Here is a 27,207-nt window from a genome sequence, read left to right on the forward strand (position 1 = left end):
GTTTCACCTGTTTGTATGAATGCTTTATGAAATGAGATTTGAATATAGTCAATTGATGCATTTAACAAATACTTTCAAGCATTTGCCAAAGACTGAGTCTACGCAGAACTGCCTCAAAGAGCAGTTGCGACGTAGTACTTTGATTAATATAACATATTTATTTGAAAGAAAATTTTACAAAAGTTAGATAGAGAAGTAAGTTTATAGAGATTATTTATAACATAGTTTTAATAAGCCTTCATACATAACGACAGTGGAGTGGCAATATCAGACCCCTCAATATACATTATATACTTTAATAAAGGAGCCCAGTAGAGTTAAGTAAAATCTTTGCGAATTGAATCCTTTTTAAGCATTTTACGAACATTGCCTCGGCTTATTACGGACCGAGTCACAGCTAGCTTGCTATTAGTTAACATCCAAACAGGAAGTTATTAAAAACATGTTGGCTAACATTAGTTCCTTGCACTTGAACATTGACTTTTGTTCTTTGTGATTTTAGAATACCTTAAAGTTTGAAAAAATACAAAATAATATCACATCCTCATTTGATTTATGTATACAATAACCATGACAACACATTTTAAGTTTTCGGATAACAAAACGAAAAGGCTTTAAGAATCGTGTCTTTTTCACTTGTGTAATGAGAGAAATAAATTCATCCGAGGATTGTTGCTAAGCTCGATTGTTTGCTTAATATCCAACGAGTACACACATGCTCAGCACCCCTTAATGAAGCGGCCGCTTTTTTGATAAGAACAGTCTTGATCTATTTTTAGCTAATAGGATGAACAAAAGCCAAAAAAAAAACGACTTTACTCGAGTGTAACTGCAAATCCCGCGTAACCGCTAAAAGCGGCTTCATCAATCTTTGGAGTCGAGGTGATCGTGACTAGCATTTTTCTCAGACTGTTAAATGAATTTCAGGGAGACGTTGGCCTACTGGTAAGTTTTGAAAATCAAATTGTCTTTGTTTTTCCTGTTTTGGAGGAGAATACAGGTTAATTCAGGGCACGTAAAACGATCCACATTGAGATCGAAAAACAAAGAAGAGTTGTTTGACATTCACAGCTTGAATAAAACTATAGGCCTATGAATCACTTTTTGTTTGGTTCGATTGACTTATTTATCAGTGTTTTTCTTGATTCAAAGAACAACTTATTAGTCTAGATAAATGGTGATTAAAAAGAACGTTTTTTTTTTAGATTTCAAATTGAAATTTGCGATTAATTAACTGGAATCTGTTATTTAATACATTAGACCATGTAATAGCAGGTAATAGATCGGAAAAATCGTAATGTTTTATACTTAAGTATAACACAATTGGTATAAGAATGAAAAAAAAAACATTATCATCAATCTTATATGTCTTGTATGCCAACATTACAAATCTTACTTTGAGGAGTGAGTGATTGCCATTGCATTAAAAGTAGAGCGAATTCCTAAGAAAAATATAGCTCCAAATAAAGCGAAAATATCACTCTTGTATAAGATATATGCTTTGTGTTAGGGTTGTCAATATACAAACATTGCTGTCAAGGTTTTACTATTTCACATGAGAGAACCGATGGGTTATGTTCAGGTTCCCTGTTCATGATTACTCTAAATAAACTTTCAGAGCAAAGTTTTCTTCGTGAAAAAAAGAAAAAAAGAGCTAAGATTATATGGAATCGAGTTTATGGGTGAAATTACGTATTGCGGTTAGGACAGCTGATTATAAACCCAGCGTGTATTACAGATCAGTGCAGGTTGCGGCAATGTAACGATTAGAATTCACGAAATTATTGATTCGACAACGATTTTACAAAAAAGGCTACTATGGGAATATTTTACATCGAGTCCTACTTACTATCGAAATACACCCCCCCCCCCTACTCCCATCCCCGAAATCACTCCGCTTTCCCAGTTTAGGCACATGTTATCGATATTCACGTCATTACACGTTGATCAGCGGAATGGCATGTCTGGTGATCTTGTTTAATATATGAGAAGGGAAGGACTTCATCTTTTCGGGCCAACTATGCGCTTTCACAGAGGACAAAGTACAACTACAAAATGTCGCAGTTTGATGAAAATCTAACAACAGAGAACTTTAGAGCATCTCTTGGTATTACAGGTACCATTCAAAGGGTAACACATGTTAAGGACAAATTAGCTGAAAGATTTTAACTGAACGATAAAGATTTTAAAGAACATCTGACATGATCACATATCACAGACGCATATCACATGTCACATATCACATATCACAGACACATATCACAGACACATATCACAGACACATATCACAGACACATATCACATCTCACATATCACAGACACATATCACATATCACAGACACATATCACATCTCAAATATCACAGACACATATCACAGACACACATCACATATCACAGAGACATATCACAGACGCATATCACATGTCACATATCACAGACACATATCACATCTCACATATCACAGACACATATCACAGACACATATCACATATCACAGACACATATCACAGACACATATCACATCTCACATATCACAGACACATATCACATCTCAAATATCACAGACACATATCACAGACACACATCACATATCACAGAGACATATCACAGACGCATATCACATTTCACATGTCACATATCACAGACACATATCACATATCACAGACACATATCACATCTCATATATCACATCTCACATATCACAGACACATATCACATATCACAGACACATATCACATATCGCAGACACATATCACATCTCACAGACACATATCACATCTCACATATCACAGACACATATCACATATCACAGAGACATATCACATCTCAAATATCACAGACACATATCACAGACACACATCACATATCACAGAGACATATCACAGACGCATATCACATGTCACATGTCACATATCACAGACACATATATCACATATCACAGACACATATCACATATCACAGACACATATCACATATCACAGACACATATCACAGACACATATCACATATCACAGACACATATCACATATCACAGACACATATCACATATCAAAGACCACTTACTGGAGTAATGGAGGGTTTATCATTAAAAATAGGTTACGTTCAATCGATTATATATCAAGTTAGAGGCAAGTCATTGAAAATGGGGGTTTCAACTAGCAACGTGTAATATTTTTCTCTAAAAGTTAATTCCTACATCATCTGTCACAGGTGGTATTATGTTCCCCTATCAGGGGAATCGGGATTCACACCTGCCGATGACCACACAGTCACAGTCTCGATACAAGGGGACTGTGTTGAGAGTGGATCAGTCGTTCGGTTGTTTGGTTTTTTCGTGCCCAGATTCTTTCCTGGGTTACTTTTCTTTAAAAAAGGGTATATATCTCGCACAGCAATGTGTGGTTTATGCTCTTACCGATCGAACACTCAATGCATTTCGGGACGCTTGACGAGGAATGTATGCAGTGGTCAACCGTTATATATCGATAGCCAATTTACGATTTATCGTTTAGGTCTTAACTGCTAAGTAATAACTTAACTGTAATCTTCATGACACAGTAAATGGGCTTTTTATGGATTAAAACAAATACAGCTTCGGGCCAATGCCCTTAATGCTGACATATTAGACAGACAGACAGCCTTTAACAAATAACATTATATGTCAAAGCAAACAATAGTCTGTCTTCTCGAGTTGTTGACTAATTTACCATTAACTAGGTAAACTCGTAATAGCTTCGGGGGATGCATGAACCCTTAATAATCCAATACTAGGATGTCAGCATTACCCTAATTTTACGAAAGGTTCACTGAATTCCATGACCACGATAGAAATGAAGGGGAGAAACTGTATCAGGACTTGCATCTTAAAAACAGTTTATTATGCTTTGTATATATGGACGGATATGGAAAGATATGTTTTTATTAGTCAAGTACATATAATTGGTTATAGTGGAAGTCATATCTTGTTTGATCAATTCATGCAAATGTCCTCGAAAATTTTGAAATTATTTTATTTTTATGTGCGTCAATCCCCCCCCCCCCCCCCATTCAAAAGCGTTATGTTTGTCCCAATTGTTTACCTCATTCTAATTTTCTATGTTCATATTACATATTTTGAATTAGCAAAACGACGTATAGGATAGTGTTTGTGGATTTTTCATGCATTCAGTATGGAGACAATTCCGTGAGAGCTATGGCGAGAGGTTGACTTAACCTGTTCACGTTTTTTTTCTCTTTCAACGTTATATGATCATGGGACATCGTATATGTGTCGGATGTTCGGTATTAACTGACAATATTGAACTAGTATAATTGTCTGAAGCCTCTCATACACAGTTATTAAATTGAGTCTGCTTGGTGTCACGTGGTGTACTAATATATTAGTACAACTCCCAATAATTCTAACAATAACCTACACAAAAACGCATGTATTCGCTACAGCTGAACATTTAACGGCTTAACATGTTTTTTTATTTAAATGACTATTGCTCTCTGCACAAGTTAAATGTACTTTTGATTTGTCAATACGAGCCTCTCCCATGTGCTAGGTAAGATTCTTTCAAGATAGACTTTTGACGTAAGGAGGTTATAAATGACCCCCAATTTAGTCTCTTCAGACCTAAAATGACTTAAATTTGAAGTGTACTAATAACACAACAAGCTCTTGTAGTTCTACTTGATATAATCCAAGCCAAATGCAAAAATCAAGTCCCTCGAATTTTGTCTACTTCGGGGATAGAGTTTCAGGAAAGTTTTGACATCTCTGTTGAACTATAACATAATCTTGAAGTCAATCAAAAAAGGTGCGTGTATCTTGAAACTGAAAAAGAGGAACCGCTTCATCCCAAAGTATGAAGTTCCCCTCACAGGTTTCCCTTTGTCAGATATGTTCGTATTCTCAAACATGTCGTCATAGTGATTATATATATATATATATATATATTAAATAAAGAGACATATTTTTTTACATATCATCGTATAATTGTGTACCCTTTCGGCGTTCCAAGGTTTTGTGCCTACAGGTTGGTACTTGGCGAAACCCATTGAAAAGTGGTGCAATACTATTCGTACCATAGTTGTTGAGTCATCATTATCCTATAGTCATCACATAATATTATACTCATTTTTTTTAACAGGTTGTCGAACCTCACTATTGCCTATAGATATTTAAAACAATATTTCATAATAAACTGGATCAGTCGAATGAGAACACTTAGCGTAAATAAATGATGCATAATAGATGAAGACTTATAGAAAAGTTAATCGCCATTGCTCATAGCGCCGTCTACTGCTGATTGTAAAATGTTATTATTTCTTATAGATATGTTGCTCGTTCTCACCTAAAGCTTTCTAGGAAATTAAGTTCCCTGGATTTGAACGAGATCAATGAAATGAAAGAGAATGTCGGTCCTTCGAAGGCTTTTAAGTTAAAAGGTCGCGAAAAGTTTAGCAAGAAATTTCTCGTGCATGAAAAGTTGTTTTATTTTGTAAATATGTAATAGGCCTAAGTATTTCAATTATACCGCACGGTACGGTCCCTCAAAAAACGATTAATAATATATTTAATAATATTCTTCTATCAGAAACTTCCAATAAAAACGCTAATAATGAAAGCAAAGAACCTGCGTTCAGTTATATTTCTATATTTATTCAACGTACTATTAGTAACACAGTCATAATGCACTCATGAAGTTGAAGTTTTTGAAATACGATTCCCAAATCGATGCTTCAAATAGTACAGTAGCTTTATTATAAGTATCACTCAAAGGGGGAAAAAACGCTTTCAATGACTTATCAAGTCATATTTATAGACAGATTGTTCGTGAACATACCATGGTTATTATCTACATAAAAAGTAACGTGTGCCCTTTGATGACAATATAGTACTTCAGTAAGTCAAATGTTATGTAATTATTTTGTCGATATGAAATATTATCAATTCTTTACTTTCGAAAAGTGCACTCGTTGTCGTATTGTCGGTATTGGGGGAGTCTCCAGAACATCAGCGCAGTGACCCTTATCTATATGTTATTCATTCACAGGATATATATATATATATATATATATAGCCCTATATAAGCCCTATGGTGGACCGATTCTCGTTGTGGTCACGATAACTTAGTTGGGATGTTGATAATCTTGATACACGATAGTTATTGTGTTGTATATAACTTCCTCACACATGTTATGAATTTCACGATCATTGTGGACTATTACAAAATGCTGAATAATCGAAAGCGTTGGTAGAGGACTGGTTGACTTATTAGCTAATTCGATTTTGCATATAACCAGGCATTTACTTTGTTTGATGTTAATTGACTTACACACAGTTACGGCACAGTGTATAGTTCTATGGTGGCAACAACAATCCGACTGAGTTGAATTGTTATTGCGCAATGTCGATGGAAATTGCCAATGTCTTTAGAGTTAGCATCCCAGTCGCTTTATGTAAATATCCGACTATCAGGCCTCCTTGAATATATATATATATATACATCCATCCTTCGAATGAAAGAAACATGATTTTAATAAATATTGAAAAAATTAAGACAATGCAGCGCCTGTGGCTTAATGATATAAAATTAATAACTTTTGGTTAAGTTTGTTATGAAGTATCAATGTATGTTTGCATTATCAAAATACTTAGTTCATTTACTTCAACCTATAGTGTCCACAATATGTTGTACAATGCATTGATTTTATTACTTATTTCTTATTGTAACATTGTATGGGGATGAGGGTTGGGGGGGGGGGGGGGTAGGTTATACCATTGCCCTCCATACTTTGCATATTCATCAAGAACGTGATGAACGTATTATCTCGATTGCAGATTCTATTGATCATATACCCTCCCTTTGTTCCGAAAGCTTAACACATGTTTTCTACTTATAAATTACATATGCTATAAAATTGTTCATGTATCGCCTTGAAGACAATTTATTTCCTGACTTTATTGATCAATCTTTTGTTTGTAATTTAGATTATGTTCATTACCAACAAGGAGCTTTACCTGCATTAAATATGTTAAACCTAGAACCGAATGGAGTAAAATATCATCTTCTTTTCTGGTGCTGATCCGCGGAACTCTTTACCGAATGTAATTCAAAATTATCCTACGATAAATTCAATAAATACTTTAGATTTTTTCTACAAATCACTTCTCTATATATTTGTGATTCTTCGTTAAGTTTTGCCATTGCCTTGATTACCTTCTACTTTTGGTACTAAATCCCCTCCCTCCCGCCCCCCCCCGCTCCTACTACCCCCCCATTTTTTATCTAGTAACCATCTTTAAGAGACCAGAATTTGAAAAAGTTTCTCCGAAACTTCCTCTCTGTTATTCCTTCATTTCAGTGACAAAGTTATTTTTCTGTATTCTCATTCATACTCAGTTATTTTAGTACATGTTAATAAATTCTCTTTTCTCACCATGTTATTTGTACTATACCTCTGATTTGATAAATAATTCAGTTGAACTGAATTGAATATTTATACTTTTCTCCAAGTCTTATAACGTCCTTGAAGTGTGTGAAGAAGCATTAGACTTCCAAATGGAATAACAAAATTTTCTTAGATGTTCGGGAAAGCTGTCCATGACATTTACCTTTTATATGTCACCCACTTAGAGCAATTCTGAATATTGTTGGGGTTGGGGTCTTCTTTAAAGGTATAGTCAGTATAGGCCCCAAATTATAGCACCCTATAATTGCTAGAAGTTTTCAAAGAGTACTTTCCTGGATGTCTTTAATCTCCAAATTGTTCTCAGACACTTTTAAGGAGAACAAAATATGACTGAATTTCCCAGTGAGGAAAATTTCCTCGCAGTTTGTAATAAAAACAGTTTACGAATTTTTGATCAAAGGTGACCATATTTGGAGATCTAGCATCCTTTGGCCCAATACAGCATACCTTTAACCAAGCTGAGCGGTTCCATACATACTGTTGTATAGACACTGCAAATAGTGCAAATAGAAAACCAAGCACTTTGTCATACGAAACCTTAAGCACAACCACGATTTGATACAATCTCAGATTTTTCATTAGGTCTTATACTAAAAGCAGTTTTAATTACTATAAACACGATTCAGTAGAATGAAGTGGGAAAAAAAACCTCACTCAATCGGTTGTAAATGTTTAATCAAAGACCACTTTATGTTAATTACAGGCTAACGTCTATTTTATGTCCTGACATTTAGGAAGGTCGAGCGCCTTGTCCATTAGAAGACGTTTTTATTTATCCTCCGTGTTTGGGGCTATCTGTTATATTACACCTTCTTACAGAGGTCGTTGGTGTCATTCAGTACACCAAAGCCTATACCATTGCAATCGGTCATCGGTTTGATTGGACGAGCAAGTGTTTAGTGATGTAGGTATAAACACCAGGATATAACAGAAAGTGGTCAGTCGCCCACTGGATGGATGTTATTGTCATTTAATGAACACGAGCAATCCACTAAATCATTTCAATATACCGAAGATTTAGTCATCTGTCAATAAATAGAAATTGCAGCGTGATATTGTAAAATTTATATCGTAAAAAAAAATGATCTATGTAAGGAAATGCAAATCAGGCAGTCTATATATATAGTTGATGTATGATATATATGTTCAAAGCTAGCAATATTTACTATCAATATCATATAGATAAAATATCACGGATCATCACGAGCCTAAACTGTGTATAGTAAAAAAAAAAGAAGAATGTTTTATATTTATGTCGGAAAATGACATGATAGGTTTTAGTTTGGAGTGATCTCTAAATATACGTAAAATCAAACAATTATGAAGAAAAATTAAATCAGTTATCTACAAATATAAACTGCTGGTATGTTATCTTTCGATGTCACAAGATATCTTTACAGGATTTATTTGCGGTGAATTCATCCTCACAGTTTAGGATTAACTGTAACGGAACATATTTACCTATAACAGTAACAAAGTTAGTCAATAAGAAAACCTGCACATAACGGGGAAATACTATTACCCGTTCACAAATAACCGAACTTATACAAAATCTGCTCGTTGTGGTTTTGTAATACTACGACAAATTCGGTTTCATTCTATATAAGGAAGCAACCATAATGTACCACAAATTTCGAAATATGGGAACTAGGAATATTTTAATGCAAAGGCTTATAATGAGTTCTTAAGTTTAATTATTGTAAAAACGGGAGAGACCATTTTACAATTGATAATGTAAGAAGTTTAGTTCGTTTCTGATTGTTCTCCAATTTGTCCTTGAAATGTGTGATGCATTAGAAAATATTTCCATTTTACTCTTCAGAATTTCATCACAATATATTATTCAAAGAGGTTTTAAGAATAGAACTTTCCTCAATTGGGGAATGTTTTGTACATTATAAAGAGAGAATAAAAAAAAACTCAGCTTATTATATTCCTAAATAAGAAGTCCATTAACTAAATGAATAATGGAAAATTGACTAGGAAATTTTAGAAAATGGAAAAGAGAGAAGAAATGAATGGAAAGAACGGTACTCGAACCAGAGACCTCTGGATTTGACCTCTGGGTTTAACCCAAAGGTCACAGGTTCGAATCTCGGTCTAGCCATAAATGTCTTTGCTCGTTTCCATTTAGAAGTTCATTGACTAAACTATATATGGTGCCCAATATATATGTATATGATATAAACCTTATATACTTTCCCTATATAACTTAAAGACGTTATACATACATATATACATACATACATACATACATACATACATACATACATACATATATACATATATTTGTATATATATATATATATATATATATATAAATATATATATATAAAGATATATATGTATATATATATATGTATATAAATATATATATATATGTGTATATATAGGTATGTATATATGTATGTATAATGTCTTTTAGTTATATAGGGTAAAGTATATAAGGTTTATATCAACATTCTCAGTGCTATTTTGGTGGATTGCAATATAGAAAATTAAGTATTCAGGCATAGAGTTATCTCTCGAGTAATTTGTCTTAGATGACATTTCGACTAATATAATTAACGGGATGTCTTCTAGTAACCTAAACATATATTTCGTCAACAGTTGTTGAATTAATTTCACGTATTTCATAATAAGATTCATAAAGTTTGAATTGACATTTAGAAGATGGGATCGGATGAAACGCTTTTTGACTTTCATCTTCATTTTAATGTAAACTTGTAACATTTCGATCTTTATTGACATTACTTTTAAGACCGTAAACAATGTGGTTTCTGATCGTTCGTAATTGACCGTTCCGTTATCTGATTGACAGTTGATAAAGGTATGAACCTTTGTGGGGAATTTTGACTGAGGATGAAAATCTACTCACTTTGCACCGCAGGAAACGTGTTGTCTTTTGTTAATTTCTTTAATAGGAAACCGAAGTACGGTTTGTCTTTGGATGTGCTTTAGCCTTCAGTAGTGTTAACATGATGTGTAAATTCAGACGACAGATATGGCGCCTTTGGTGACTTTTATCATGTTTTGAGTGAAAAACCAATTTAAGAAATCCTTTTAAAGTAGATAAGGCCAAACTGCCAAGTTTTAGATTTTGCCAGTGGAATTAAGTAACATCTACCTACATATTCACTTTATATCGTGTAAGTTATGTAGATTAATACAATACATAGCTATACATAGTAAAACTGTACAAAGTGAATCACACTCTCACTGTTGTAACACTGTTTGATATAGTACACAGTTTTAATTCAATGTTACCTTTCGACAGTACACCAATTTTAATTATGGAATGCCTATAGTCGAGCCTATTTGAATTGAAGTGGTTCTAATCGGGCATATTCATATTGCAATGCATCTATTGGGGCCTATTTTTTGTATTAAAATAGCTTCGGTCGGGCCTTATTTAAATGGCTTTAGTCGAAACTATTTGTATGGAAGTGGCTTTTGTCGGGCCTATTAATATTGCAATATATTTAGTCGGACCAGTTGAAATGGAATCAGAATTGCTTTAGTCTGGTCTAGTTTGCATCGAAACGGCTTTGGTAAGGCTTATTTGTATTGACAATTCTCAATAATCGGTCCTATTTGTATTGGAATGGCTTTAGTCTTGTATAAGATATATGTAAACCTGAGTACATGTCGTCGGCCTTAATTTGTTTGGCATTTAATATATTGGCGTATGAAATATACTAAAATTCCTTAGACTGAGTTTGACAGAGACAAATGCCTTTTCAGTTTCTGTTGAATTATTAATGGTTATATTTGTGGGGTGTGGCCAGTTGGTTGGTGTGGCCTTGGACATTAAATGGTGTATTCTGGGTCATGTTTAGATTATAAATTACGTCTAAACGCAAGGTAGTGCTTACAACTATACTAATTTCTGTGTGAGGTTACAAGAGAGAGAGAAAGAGAGATAACCGCCCCCCCCCCCCCCATCGCATGATCAGCGCCTATATTCAATATCCTTGAGGTTAAAACCAGCCACCTATTGATAATTTTATCACTATATTTTTATTCCAAAGCATTCACGTGTAAGTTCAAATTAACGTCTGTAGGGGCAAAGCTCATGTTGGGGGCCTAGGAGAATTTGATGTTATATGCACCTGTTCTTGGAACTAATTAATACCCTAAGGAAAACCCTTCCTCGATCGATTTTGGGGGAGGAAGAGCTCATTTCATTTGAAAATTCCCAAAGGCAATTTTTTCCCTCCGTCGTATGAAATGACTTCGTACCATGTATAGCTGGACTGTTCAAATAGTTCTGTAAGCTCCACGGTGTAATATATCAGCCTTAAAGAGAGAGGTCTAGAACTCCGGTGAGGTTAACGGGACACTGGTTTATAATACGACTTATGTTATGTAGGCCTATATGTAGTAATGTATATATAGTGCATACTAATCGTATATTCCAAACACATCGTCACATATTGTACTACACTTAATTTTGTGGTGACTTTGTATCTCTCATTTTTTTAAACATGTTTTGGCGCGTTAAGCGGTCGTGGCAGCTTCCCTTTAACAGGGAGGCTTTTAAGATGTGGGTATACCACTTTCATTCTACTATATGTTCTCACAATCCATTCTTGTTGCAACATTTTGTCAAGCTAACAAATATGCCTTAATGCGCTAAACTGGATTGGGATCAAAATTTATCTATTTACTTGGCTGCATAATACTTTCAGATAATTTAAAGGTTCGCTGATTTTTTTATTTCGTTTAGAAACCCTTGGTTTACACAAAATGAATAGATACCGGTAATATATAATATAGGTAAGCAAATGGAATTATTTTACATAAACCTGCATGGTCAATGAATTCCCACAGTTGTCACTTTCATACGATGCGATGATGCAAATAAGTAATGTGGATATCAAAAAGACAAAAATATCGAGTATTAATAACTCAATGTGATTCAGCAAGTAATGCATGGCCCAAAAGCATGTATAGCTACAGGCATAACAAATTTTGACGAAATGAATGCAAAAAATGTTTATTTTGTAGATACATTCTTTGACGCCGCTGTAAACGTAATATAAATTACACATGCACAACCTTTAACATCGAAATTGAGTAATTAAATTACTATATTACCGGAGTCCTCTGCAACCTCTTACTACCGAGAACTTAAAATGATAAAATAGCGTTAGGCCTATGTCGTTCTCATTATTTCAATAACTGACATTTTATCTAAGTATATATAGGGTGGTTGACAAGTAAATTCTTTCACCTTGAAATTTCAAGATCACTGAAAATCAGAGAAAAAGCGTTCATTTTACAGAATATAGACCTACTTATCGATCGTATCGATTTGTTATATATGACAGTTAAACTGGCTAACGAATTATTGATCAATTGATAACACGAGTAACTCCGCTATAATTACAATTTAACTCATGTGAACGAGAGCCGTCGGAAACCAAATTAAGATTGATCACAAACCATACACATGCAATACAGGCAGAAACATATCTTGACTTGCAAATGTTGCCGACTGCAAAATCATCTCTAATTAGAAATTTATTACCAAATACATATTTTCCAGAAAACGACATCGTCACAAATTGCTTTTGATATTATAATATTAAATTGCCTCAGAGGTCACCAGTATTAAGCAATCTTCCTTTGCGTATACCGTATAGAAAACTTAGTAAGTTTTAAAAAGTACATTTACCCATAAGGTATTGTGACCTTTTTTATGAGGTCATGAAGGTTAAGATATGTATTAAAGAAAGGTAACCAATCAGTACGGTATAGATTGGCATGTACTTGAAATATTTTAAATGTCAAAAGCAACATAAGCAACATTTGTACCGTAACTATTGAAAATAATATAACCAATATTTCCATAACTTATAGCTATATTCGACATTTGAACGAGACCCCCTCCCCACCCCCCCAAAAAAATCTTGCCAAATATGGATGTGGACTTTCCCATTTTGGCCCTTTTTGGCGGGGGTTCTAAAACCTTTGCCACTTAAATTAAATATAATTGAACTTAATTTTCAATTCGGTTTAATTATGCCGAGGTTATGTCTTCGTACCGGAAAAGAAAAGAGAAAATGAAAAAAAAATATCCTTTGAAGGTTTGCACTGATTGCATTTACGAAATATTGAATCATTCCGCGTTCAATTAACCACGACCGCATTATACCAATTCACACACTTACAGCCACTTTACGATTAATACTAATAATTCTCTGCTTATTTATTATATAGAACTTTGGTTTAAATGTATTATATATTAAAATTGATTGTACCGTATTCAATCGATGTAATATAATGTTTCTATCATTTAATTAATACCTTGGGAGATATAACGCGTCATGAATTCATTAAGTCTCATTTACTCCATATTTCCACCTACATTTTAGACTTATTGTTGAAAAAAAAAGCATCCCGTTGTGTTTTTCTATTTATGATACAGTTCTTCAGGTGATGAAACCTTGGATACAATTTCCTCTCGTCGAACGATACAAACCTCTGTTGGCCATTTTCCTTCTCAGACACCTAAACGTGAGATACAATGGACTCGTCTTTTAAAAGTTTGATGTCGGCAGTTCTAGCCAATTAATAACAAGGCATGCGAATTGTAATTTCTCCGTGAATGGTTGTTGAAGCTAACGAAGGTTTCAACCGTAGATTCGTCATTGGCATTGGGAATATTGGTCTGCTCAGTGGAAGCGTGGCGTATTATCATTATTATTAGTACTGTTTTGCGAAATCATCGCGACGGGTGCAAGAGATGTCTTTGAATGGATGTGTCGCCTGTGCATTTTACTAACTGGTGTTTTCCTAAGGGCAGGTAAATGTTTGGATGCATGACTGGCAAGCATTTTTTGCTCGATCGATTGTGCCCACGTTTGCCATCTTGGTGTTGGCTAGTTCGCTTAAATTATAACCTGAGCGTCCTCAATGGCATGTATTAACAAGTATCATTAGTATTTCGGCTTTCATGAAAAGGCGAGAATCATCTTTTCGGATTCCAACTATACAGGTTTTGCGAGAACGGTTTTGCAGATCTAGGATTATATGACAAGAATTGGAAACGGAATTTTTGGTTCTTCAGGAAATGAAAAATATAACTTTTCTCTATGCAGAATGCGCCATCGTAAAATTTATTTCCTATTGCAGAGGATGAAGCGAAGGAATGTGACATTTCCAAACTGTGATACTATTTCATTGAACAAAATGTAGAGAAATAATTTTCTTGTTCTTATTCTCAACTGTTTATTATACACTTTTGGAGTTCCCTTTTTGGATTTTCTGCGACGAGTGAGTGGAAATGGTGAGTACTATCTACCTTACAGTTAGAGTATTAATTATTAAATTAATTATTGAACGTAAATTATTAATCAATATATTAACACAGTGAACCCTTAGGAAGGAAGCACTGTATCTATAATCATAATATGAAAAAATGCATAATTGTTATATTTTTAATATCTTACAGTAAAGTGAAGAATTTCTTTACTTTGGAAGGTACAATAAATTTTAATATTTTTAGAGACTTTTCATTCCAACTATTTCTCTTTGGGAAATATGAAACTTTGACACAGCTTCAGGTAAAGAACATTTTCCCATCAATTTGATTTATAATGCGCATAATGAAATGGAAATACTATACAAAAAGCCTTTAATTTTAAACAATCGAGAAATTCGTCTCTGGTCAAATTCTGACATTTAAATCCAATTTATATATTTTCTTTTTTTACCACTGCTTCAGGGGTCGACTAGTATTTGCTATACTTGAATAAGTAATGGTCCCTGGGGAATATACGCCTGGAACTAACTTTTGTCAGCATGTGACAGTTACTGTTATCTCAGGCCACAAATTCAATTGCGATGTCATAGTAAAATACACTAATTGCAGAAGTTTACGTGAATTAGGTTGAACGAAATGTCAAATTCTTAACTCTTCATTGTTTTTGGGTTTTTTGCAGTACGGTTTTATCAACCTCTGTGTGAAAGCTCTCGTAGTAGAGAAATTCGGTGAGGAAATGTGGGAGAAAATACGGTAAGTAGGACAAACTACTGTTAGGAAAGAAAGTGACATAGGCTATGCTAGTTAGGTCACCTTTTTGTGCATAATTTCATTGACGATCATATTAAGGCATGCATCCAATGTGACATAGTAAACGTGGCGCATCTCTCGATTACCAGTGGACAATGTGCTCTCTAACATTTTAGAGGGGGGGGGTGGTCTATTTCCCACGGGAGATGAGCAATTATCATTTATCCTATGAAAAAAATGGTTTATTAACGAGAAATTAATTTAAAGATCGGTTCTCTACGAATGTTTTTTTTTATGTCGAAGACTTATAATTAAAAGAGTGAGAAAATTACAATAGTTGACCTTACAGGCATATTATATAGACCCAAGGCGATACTCGGTCGGGTTATAGTAAGGTGGGTGTTTCATGCAAGAGCAATCTACGGTTTCCCATCTGAAATGACTTTCTGAAGTGAAAAGATTCCAAATGTGATTTAAAATGTTGAATTGGAAGCCACCCGACGTGTAAGTTGTAATCCAATAGCCCTTGCGGGTTTACCCCAAATTTGTGGTTGCTTTAAGCGTCATAAAAATAACTGATTAAGCTGATTATTATTTTTATATTCCTCCAACCTCCAACCAATACTAAGAAATATATCTACCACTTAAAGTGGTGGTGGTCATTTTGTCTCTCAAATGTTGTCAAAGATTGGACCATAGGACAAAGAAGACATTCAAATTCTAAAGGGCATCATTTCAGCTATCATATCTAAGGAACTTACTGGTGAAATGCTTAACTTTGCAATGTTTCAATTAAATGTTAAAGCAACATGTGCTGTGTAGCTGTTCACATCTAACGTAAGTTATTTAAACAGAAACCAACGTGATTAACAATACCACCTCCCTAATTATCATTTAATGTGCCCCAGATTCACAGTCTAGAAAATTAACAATGATTTTATATGATCAAACCTTCATACAACCTTTAACGTCTACTCTAATTCCACCCTACTCAATATCTCCCATGTGGAGTTACAAGCCTCAGGTAAACACTTATGTAAACTTTTAGCAAATTTGAACCCACGATCTTTTAGTATCATAAATTACAAATACATTGACCAATCTGAAGCTCATCGGCGTACACTCATGCAGGTGTGTTTTACCTCCAGACTGAGGACCCCATTGTTTTGATTTATTCCATTTGTTCAATTCCATGTACCGTATTACCTTAACTATACCCCCTTACAACAATAGAATTATTCCGAGGACGTGGTGATTGTTGTCAAATGACGTCTGAGGTCTTGGAATTTCTATTGTTTAAGTCCCCCATTCACAATACAAATCAAGTGCACACAAATCGTCCTCCATCTGAACATTGTATGCTCAGGAGTTAACGATAGGCAATTTTATGGTTGGCAAATTTGTGAAGTCATGGTTGTACAACCTTCGTTCCAATTGGCCGGAAGGGGAATATAACCTTCTCCTGCCTGTGTTGGATAATAATTAAATGACATTACGAAGTTATGCGGTAACAACACATATTTAACCATGGTGAATACAGACTATCGCTCAGTATTAATCGCAAGAGAAAACAAGCAAAAACATCAAGAAATTTTCGACTTCTTCATCATCATTTCAAATGAACCTTATAACTTGTTATTATATCAATTGCATTGTTACTTTCAGTATCGTGTAATATCGCCAAATTTATCCAAATGTAATCCAAATAGTTGCTTTAGGTTAATGTCAGGTATAATGCATCATATTCCATAGCCCAAACGTCTGTGTTACTATACAAACTTTGAAATGCATTCTCAACGAAGAAGGACCACCAGCCTTATTAATTTAATTAGTTGGCCTACAGAAGTGTTACATTCATGAAGCTTCACACCGAGCTGGTATGAAACGTTTTCGGCGGAAAAGACCATCTCACGATTGGGAAAAGCCTTTCCTATGTGGTCTTTCTTTTATGACTTTTATCAGTACCGTATAAGCAGCGTTTCGGAATGGCTTTAACAATACGGGATATGTGTGGCTGTGTTTGTATGGGTGTATATCTTAAAGGAGTAGTCAGTATAGGCCCCGAGTTATAGCACACTATCATTGCTAAAAGTTTTTTTAAAAGTACTTTTCTGGAGGTCTTTACTCTCCAAATATTGTTCTCAGACAATTTTTAAGAAACACACAAGATGACTGAATATTCCAGTGAGGGAAATTTCCTCGAAGGTTGTAATAAAAACAGTTTAAGAAATTTGACCATATGTGACCATAATTGAATATCTAGCATATTTGGGGCCAATACAGCATACCTTTAACGTCTTTAATGAACAATAATAAAACACCGAATTCCCATTTTAGTCTAAGGTCTAATTCGTAAGCACTGCAGGGAATCCGTGATTAAGTGAATTAGCTTATTATACCAAAACCAGAAAGCCAATTAATTGACGCACACCACTCCTCAACGATCAGCAGTTTGCACACTAGCTACCATGTGCTAATTCCGAGCAAAGAACATTGCAATATACCAAACCTCGGAGGTATGATGAAGAAAATCATGCGAGTGATAATATTGGAAGGCATTGTCTTGTGTAAAAGATTGAAATGGTACACTCATTTGATTGACGTTTTCCTGCATAAACACGTTTATCTGTTAATTTTGATAATTTTATGATTTCATCTGTCAACTCTGAAATGAGTAACATCACGCGACGACCAAAGTTAATAAAGAGGGGGGGGGGGGGGGATTCTTTGTATAGTGATAGAAAGTTTTCAATTCTGAAATGTAGAGTTCACATGACATTCCAATGTGCTAATTTGACAGTTGTATGCATGAACCAATCCTTCATCAATTGAGCAGCTAAGTAAACTAGAAAGAGAGAGAGAGAGAGAGATATATTCGCGAAGAGCAACTCTCCAAGTGGATTAATGAATAGCTGTTAATACAGAGAAAACATTCCTTCATATAGAGTAAGACAAAAAAAAAAGGGTTCTGTAGTCTAGAGTTCAAAATGAAAACTCCAAGTATTCGTTTCATTGTGAACATGGCCAGCCTAGATGGCCCACCAATCATAACTTACTTAAGTATATGAGAGAGCTGTTAACGAATAACAACTATCCAAGCGGATAAGTAACACAATTTTTTTGGAGATACGAAGGATGTATCATGTTACATCACAACAATAGGACATCACAACACAACATCACAACACAACATCACATTTCAGAACATCACAAAAATAGACAAAAAATAAAGTCATCTTATGGTGGCATAATTCAACAATCATATTACACAATCAATTGGCAAAATGAGAATCCAAGGAATGAAATTTCAACTTTGATATCTTGTCACGGAACGAAATCTTATAATTCTGAGAGTACTATTTATACTTTCATATCCTTTACACCAGAACTATAATAAACTGAGATCAGAGAGCTCTTCGGTCAGCTTGACAAAGACTGAATGAAAAAAAATCGAGAAAGTCTCAAAATATGAAATCACAGAACTAAGCTGCTTTCTGGTGAAAAGATTGACTTCCGTATTTCATTGGAAAGAATAAGAAGTTTCGAGTTAAGTTTATTTAACAGTTGGAGTCATATATTTGTCTCATAAACTGAAGAACATATATATGTATATGAACATACATATGTATATATATACATATATATATATATATATATATATGTGTGTGTGTGTGTGTGTGTGTATAAAAGTAGTATTTGTCGTGCTACTTCAACCCCTCTTCCCCCTCGGAAGTCCAAACAGGGCGAACTCGGAGCGTCATTTCCGGAGCCCCCGTTTATCGGGGCCAACTCGGGAGCCGTTTCGGGAGCCCCCTCTATTCGGGGGTTCTTTTCGGAAGCCTCCATTTTTTTTTAAAGCGGGCGCCCGTTTTTCACACGAGTTCGTCATCGACGTTGTTAACGTGAATAGCAAGGAATTTAATTAATTATACATGTCGTCTGCATGAAGGATAAATCAGTGAATGACCTTTTCTCTAAATTTCATTCTATCAAGTTACAAGGACGAGCTAACCAGTTAAACCAGGAGGGTTTACACACTGCATGTTACAGTAAAAGTAGGTATACGTTGCGGTGGTCATGCACTTCCAATTGCGTTTATTTATTTCAAATGTCGTTCTGTTCGAGTCGGAATGTTTCTAAAAAATAAGAAAATAGGTCCAAAGCTAAAGTGAAGAGAAATGTATCAAAGCCACACGATGGAACTGTTTAAAGGTATATTCCGTTGACAAATAATGTGACTCTTAAAATTGGATGAAAAAGAAAGAAAAATATACCACAGTATTACTTTAAAAGTCCATCTCAATGGCTTGCTCCTTACGTAAGATACGGGGATTTTATTGTAACCTATATTTAGACTGGCTAATCCCTCGATTCTTCCCTGTAGTGGATCACATGTAGATGGTCTGTAATGTCACTAATCGATCGACGAATGTCCTTTAAACCCTGAACTTATCTATAATAATCTTCTTGATAATTATCCTTGAAATGTGATACACTTGCAATGTTTCCTTAGCTGTCAAGGTTCCCTGTATTTACATATATTTCAACCATTTTGTTTTGGTGGGAATGTAAGTTTCCTCTGTGAATAAGTGACTTAAATAGTAGCAAACAATAAATAAAAACAACAAATTCAGTTCAATTGCAGTGAAAACATCATTCAATCCACTGTTGCTTCCATCAAAATCCCACCAAATTTATAAAAAATAAAAATAAAAAATAAAAATCTTCGCCATACGAAATGCTACGAGAATGAAGTTTGACTTAAAGATGCAGAAAATATCAGCATTTGGAATACCTCCTTGCCCAAGCTGCACAGCCAAAGAAGACTCTACATCATCAAATATACATTCATTCTGCTCCTAAATTACAAACAGGGAAGGACTATTAATGTCAACTTTTGGCTCACTTACTATTTAATATGTTCTCGTAAAGAATTATTTCTCAAACTTTGTATACCTATATGCCGGTTAAAATCATCAGTCTCCTGGGATGACATTTTTTTCAATATAATACAGAGATAATCAAAGAAAAAGAGAAAGCAAAAAAAAAAAACATAAGAGAGATAGAGAGGAAGAGAGAGACGGAGATGGAGAGGGTGAGAGGAAAAGAAAACAATTAACTTCACCAAGTCTCAGATTATTTACAAACATGAAACCTATATGCCCCTGTATTCACATAGCAGCAAATAGACTCGTGTGGAAACATGATCCTTCCTTATTGTCAGGAGAAATGAGATTTTATAGATTAAACGAACGATTGGAGGCCCTTTTTTACCTCATTACTCTAAAACCAATCGTGTAGATTGAATGTATACACTTACATTGTATCATTACTGGGCGTATATGGTAAATTAATAAACTGTTCATTAATTCGTTAATATTTATCACCAAACATACCGAGCGTGATAAAAACACCGTGTTTTACTTTTGAAAATTTATCCTAAAATTGTATCTCGCTAATATCATCACGATTACGCTATATTTCAGAAATAATCTTGACCTTTTCATTCGAGAATTAGTCGTAAATGATTCCCTTAAAATCCAATCTTTTTCTCTCCAAAGTAGACCAAATCCTCAATAGAAATCAAAACGTGCTTTTTTTCCAATATTTTTCATTATTATTCTTCGCTCTCGTCCGATCTGTTCCAAGGAATAAAGGCTTTACGTATAGATTCTTTATTGATTTAAAAATCTTACGTTTAAAAGCATACATATATTTGCTTTTCAATATGACATGGCACTTTCTTTTCTTCAACCAACTAATATGAAACATTGTAGCCTCGATTACTGTTTATTGACAAAGATACAAGCCATTAAAGGAAACCACTATACACAAGTCAGGCAGAGTCTATGTCATGAAACAAAGACGTATACAAACTCAATATGATCGTAAGATTGCTAACGTATTTGGACTTATTAGATGTTCTACACGTCTGACTATCTTTCAATTTTAGAAGATAGACTTTATTCAAGCAAACTATACGAGCGATGTTGATTATAGTAGCCGTCTGTTCATTTTGGGGAAGAAAGGCCATTTTCTGTTGTAATTTATGAAATTGTTCTTGGCTTATGTAAATGCCAAAAACGTCATACGTAAACACCATACTGTAAGCTGTGAAATTGATTGAGAATCTTTTTTTTTTTATATAATTTGTACAAGGAAGTCGGTAACTAGATTCCTTGTCCTTGGTAGATTATATCTACGTACTAGAAAGTCCTTATAGGTAAAAAGTAATTATTTTATCAAAACTTGTTATATTCCGTTGATAAAACACTAAATTGACTTATTCTGTACATTTCAAGTATTAAAATATTAAGCACGTTGATTCAGTACGCCATGTAAAGTTTTTGTTTTTCATTTGTAACACTATTTATAATGAATATATCTGCTACAAATTTGTGATTTAATTGGAAACTATACAAATGTGACATGTCCCAATCGACCGAAAATGTCCGAATCAACTCGAAAAGAACAGATCCAGAATATTGACTAATTATGACTCAATATCAACAATAGGCCTAGTCTTGTTAAGACCCTAGTATGAACAGCCTATAGTGTACCTTTCTTTTTCACAAAGCTATTATCCTGTATCTATTTGCTGTACTGCCCAGAGAGCGCCAGCAGCAACACTATTGATATCTTTTGTATCAGAGAAGATCCTCGGGCATGTAAAATACAGTGGGCAAGCACATTCGTGGTAGGTTGAAAGGGAGTCTGAGGCATGTACAGTTTGAACGCGAGAAAAAAGAGTCTTACAAACGACTTGGTCAAGACTACAGTAGGCCACCCTGTTGGATCAAGTCTGTTTCCACCTACACTTAACTGAATTAGGAGATTGGAGGAGGTGGGGGAGGGGTGTGGTTGAATGACTGAAGCCGTCTCAATTATGCGCTCTGCATATAAAAGAATCTTCAAAATGTGTTAAGATAAGTAGACATTATAAAATTATTCTTTGAGTATTCTGACGGCAAATCGTATCGTAACAGTCACTGTATTAAATGCGATTAAAATGATAAACCAACAAACTGTAGACACTGTCTCGTTTTCTCTTTCTTTTTGTATTCAGTATTTGTATAAAATGGATAAAAAAAAAATGGATAAAATGAAAGAAGAGTAAGGTATTCATAAACAATCAAATTAATTGTCTATTATCTTTCATTTTATTTTGGGTAATTCCGAGGATCTCGGACCAATTTTCCCTCGAGGTTTCCTCAATCATTGCTACAAAGTTTGCCTTTTTTATGTTGCTTAGCCTTATATAACAGCATCACGTGTATTGGTATTGATCATATGTCATGTTTCGATCTGTTGCCAAAAATGATTGAAATAGATTGAAAATCGAATGGAATTGAAACAAGTGAGATAACTCCCCCACCACCCCCAATAAAACCCCGATATTGCCAAGAACTTTCAACGTATTTCTATATATCGACATATATCAATATATGTAGACATTATGTTACATAATGGAAACATATAACGGTGTTGATGATCGTAAGCAAATTTGTCCATTTGTCGAATAATGTTCTTCTTGATCTTGAATGGAAGAAAACCAAAATATTGCAAAGAAGAAGTAGCAAAACGGAGACGACTTTATATGGTCTCAATATTTTTTGTTACTCCTGTAATTAGATTACATTTTACGGTCTATTCTTTACAAATATAACAGCACTGAAATATCGGAGCATTCATTATAACAATGCCTGGATTTAATCTCATATAGCTTTGTAAGTTATTACAAATTCTATATGGTCACTGTCTAGTGGTTATGTTTGGAGTGTTACATCTCACGGCGGTAACATCTAATTATATTTGAAAGCTATATATTCAGTGATGCATATTATAGCCAATCCCTGTGGGTTTATTATCGTTTGCCAAGTTTGTATATCGGTTGCTCTTAATGGATTTAAGGGGTGATACGTTAACATGCTATTAATCATAAGCGTCGGGATAAGCGAAGTTACAGTCACTTTCTCTATAACAGTAGACACAAAAACAGATGTGGGCAGGCTATAGTCTGAATTCACGAGGGAGACAAAATTAAAACATGGTTTTCCTGAAAAGTAACTTCGCAACGCTATCTCTTGAGAACAAATACAAAAGGGTTATGTATATATATATATATATATATATATATATATATATATATATATGTGTGTGTGTGTGTGTGTGTATGTATATATTTATATATGTGTATGTATATATATATATATATGTATGTATATGTATATATATATATATATATATATATATATATATATATATCTATATATATATATATATATATATATATATATATATATATATATATATATATATATATATATATATATATATATATACATATATATATATATATATATATATATATATATATATGCTGATCCCCGCATGATCACCGAAAGTGACAGGAGTAGCAGGAATTGAAACTTTCCATAGAAAAGAGTGTCGGCATGGTGGGGAACTCCGTCGTAACTTGGTGCTGTGGTCCTTAGGTTATGTTTCCCAGAAATTTTCCTTTCCTTTTCTAGGTATTTCTGTCCAAGAATCGTTTTGGTCAGTGGCAATAACACGTGGATTCTCAATCGAATGATTTGGGAGATTGAAGTGATTTGCAACAGGTTGGTTGATCTTTCTTGTTTTGATCACCGATCTATGTTGAGTCATTCTCATTCTTAGCGTGTTATTTCGACTTCCCAAACATTTACTTGTAAGTTGCAATTATTACAGTAGATGAGATAAATAACATTTTTAGTGAGGAAGTTCGTTTTCGATTCGGAACGTGCGTTTAGTTTGGTTGCTCTGAAAAGGCCTCAGTAGAATCGACAAGTAAGCACGTCCGTTGCAATTTTGGGTACTGGGCGATGATCCTGTATGTTCTATTTGCCTCTGATAGTGTTTCATTCTGAAAAGATTCCCGAACTGAAATGTTTTTTAGTTTTCTGTGTCTTTCTAATGAAATGTTAGGTGTTTCTGCAAAAATTTATTTCAGACGCCGTTCGGTGCTTTGAAATAAGGGAAATATCTGCTGACCATGGCGGAATTCAGTAACCAATGGTACCATTTTGGAACATTTTCAAAAGAACCCCGAAAAACAGTCTGTTTACAAGGTGTTGTGACAGTTCTTTTGTGCGAAAATTACTGAAGAAGAGCTAATTTGATATATATTTATATCTTTATATATATATAGATATAGATAAAAAATGATATACAGATAAAGATAAAAAGGAATATATAGATACAAAAAGAGATAAAGATAGAAACATTGACCTAGTTGTATATTAGATTAATTTCGTTTTTTCGTCATTTCAATTACATCGAACAAAACAAAGGTTTAGAAAGGAAACGACCTTCCCTGGTACATTGGTTCATCTGACATCGAATAAAAGTGAGACTTTCTTAAGTATAAAATACCTGTTTTCCCTTGTTCCTGTTCTTATTGAATAATCGAGAGTACGCAACCGCATGTTAAATCTTAATGGAATTATAATTGAGTTAATTCAAAACGTATATATATATATATATATATATATATATATATATATATATATATATATATATATATATAGAATTACCTCGTGTTCTGTGGTGTCATGATTGTGTTAGGATACTGTGCTTAGGTTCCTTTACCAGTCTGGAACATCTGGTCGAGATAATGGCGTTTTACAAAATTTTCGAATTTCTTGACTGAAGTGGATCTAATAAATATATTATTATAATAATGGACATATAGTTACAAAACCAAGCAATAGCCCATTCCCTGCAGACTTCAAAACCACGTTTTAGCTTTCTGTGTTTGAGACCTTTGTTTTTACATTTTTAATAAATATGGTTATAACATTTAACAGTGCGTATAGGCCAAGTGAGTGAAAGCACTTTGGAAAGTTCTTTAGCATGGGTGGTTTAGTATAGAACAGCATATTCGTCGGCACACCGTTCTTCTTCAAGTGACCTTATTTTACTGAGCACCACCAGAGAATAACTTGTGTATAACGTCAAAACCACAGGGTGTAGTAAATTATTACCTCTCGGCGTTCCACGTGAAAGCTTAGTCAATATTGCTTCTCAGACCGTATCAATCTTACGAGAGAGGCCTCTGATTCAAAATTCGATTGAATGAGGACGAAAGGAAAGATTTCTTATTTTTGCAATACTCGAATTATCTTCGTTGAATGTCGTGTTAGGCTATTTGCTGGCATAAGACCTAACTTCGGAAGGAGATATATGGTTCTCTATTAGATTTTGAATTAACGATATCACTAAGGCGCTGAAGACAGGGAAATCACTGTGCCGCCTAGTTCCTTGATTATTGCATATTGATTTATAGACAAAGTTATTATACTCTAATCGGCTACAAATGGTTTTTCCATTTTCTCAATTTGAGGCACATTTTCAACTAAAAGTTGATAACATTCTCATTCCGTATATCGACCAAAGGCTCCCAAGGTTTATGTTGTTTTTGGTCCTCGACATTTCTTGAATTTCTATATATTCTCCTAATAGACATATTATTTCCCCTTATTCCAAAGTTGTTATGGAAAATGTACCCAAAAGCAATTTTCGTCAAGTTTCACATATAACCTTTTACTAAATTACTAGATTATAGACAGAAAGACTTTTCTAAACAGCCAAGGAATGAAGATTTTGAGGATAGCAGATACACTATAGTGTCTGATGTTTATTTATGAAAGGCAAAACAGTAGTTAGTGAATTACAAATTATACATATAAAGAGCAAATAATCTTGACTAATGAAAGTATATAGAAGAATTTATCACCTGAGGTAATTTTTTTTTTTATGATATTTTCAATAATGATTGCGATTAATAAATATATTTATAAAATAAATTCTAAAACTTTTCTTCAATACCATCTTCCACCGTCACACACATTTGAGTAGTCGTTCATTTCGATTGAGCGGGTGGAGGGGGGGAGGGGGAAGAGGGGTGATTTACACTTACGACCAAAGACAGGATATAATTCGAAGAAAATTATAGTCGTTCAAGGAGAAAGTGATTAAATTAACATTGGCGCAGAAAAGAAAAGAAAAAGCCTCTGATGACGTCACTGTAATCTGCGATTGAGTGACTAAGTTTATGTGGTTTAGAACATCTATGAGGGGTTACCATGGCAATATTAAATAAAAGTGCAAACGGATTAGTCTCTTCAGCCGATTAAGATTTCTGGACATTGTGTCAGTAATTCTTTTGCAGCAATGTAAAGGACGAAGTATTGAGATACAAATTTAGAGAGATTCGCAAAAAGGATTTACTACATTCCTGGAGAGCAGAGTTAATTTGACCACAAACAACAAGAACTTTAAAATAATAACTAAAAGAGATGGAATTCTATAATCTGTTTACTTGGTTCGTGACCAATCAATGAATATCCTCGCGTGCCACCAATTATATATATATATATATATATATATATATATATATATATATATATATATATATATATATATATACATATATATATATCGACGGCGATACTGTGATTTTTGTGGTTATTATCTACTCCTTATCTGTATCTCTAATTTGTGTGATAAAAATAGAAAAATCAACCTGCAGTCCCGAAAAAACAACTCCATAATGATCGTAGCATATTTGAATTCCAAAGTAAGAGACCAAATTGTAATAAGAATTAAAACAGAACTGCACCACTTGTAATAACTTCATTCGCCGTTCGATGTCAAGTGCTCCACACTTTACCAAGTGGTTTAT

At 34.1% G+C, this 27,207-nt stretch overlaps 1 protein-coding gene across 1 annotated transcript in view; it reads left to right on the forward strand.

The window, feature by feature from the left end:
* Positions 1-835: 835 nt before the first annotated feature.
* Positions 836-27,207, forward strand: part of LOC139975397 (guanylate cyclase soluble subunit beta-2-like) — an 88,751-nt gene continuing 62,379 nt past the window's right edge. Inside the window, exons 1-3 of the mRNA XM_071983364.1 lie at positions 836-945; positions 13,896-14,756; positions 15,412-15,485. Of these exons, the coding sequence (XP_071839465.1) occupies positions 14,754-14,756; positions 15,412-15,485 (77 nt within the window). The 5' untranslated portion in view covers positions 836-945; positions 13,896-14,753. The remainder of the gene's footprint in view (positions 946-13,895; positions 14,757-15,411; positions 15,486-27,207) is intronic.

The sequence above is a fragment of the Apostichopus japonicus genome, chromosome 10 (assembly GCF_037975245.1).
Source record: "Apostichopus japonicus isolate 1M-3 chromosome 10, ASM3797524v1, whole genome shotgun sequence".
NCBI lineage: Eukaryota > Metazoa > Echinodermata > Holothuroidea > Aspidochirotida > Stichopodidae > Apostichopus > Apostichopus japonicus.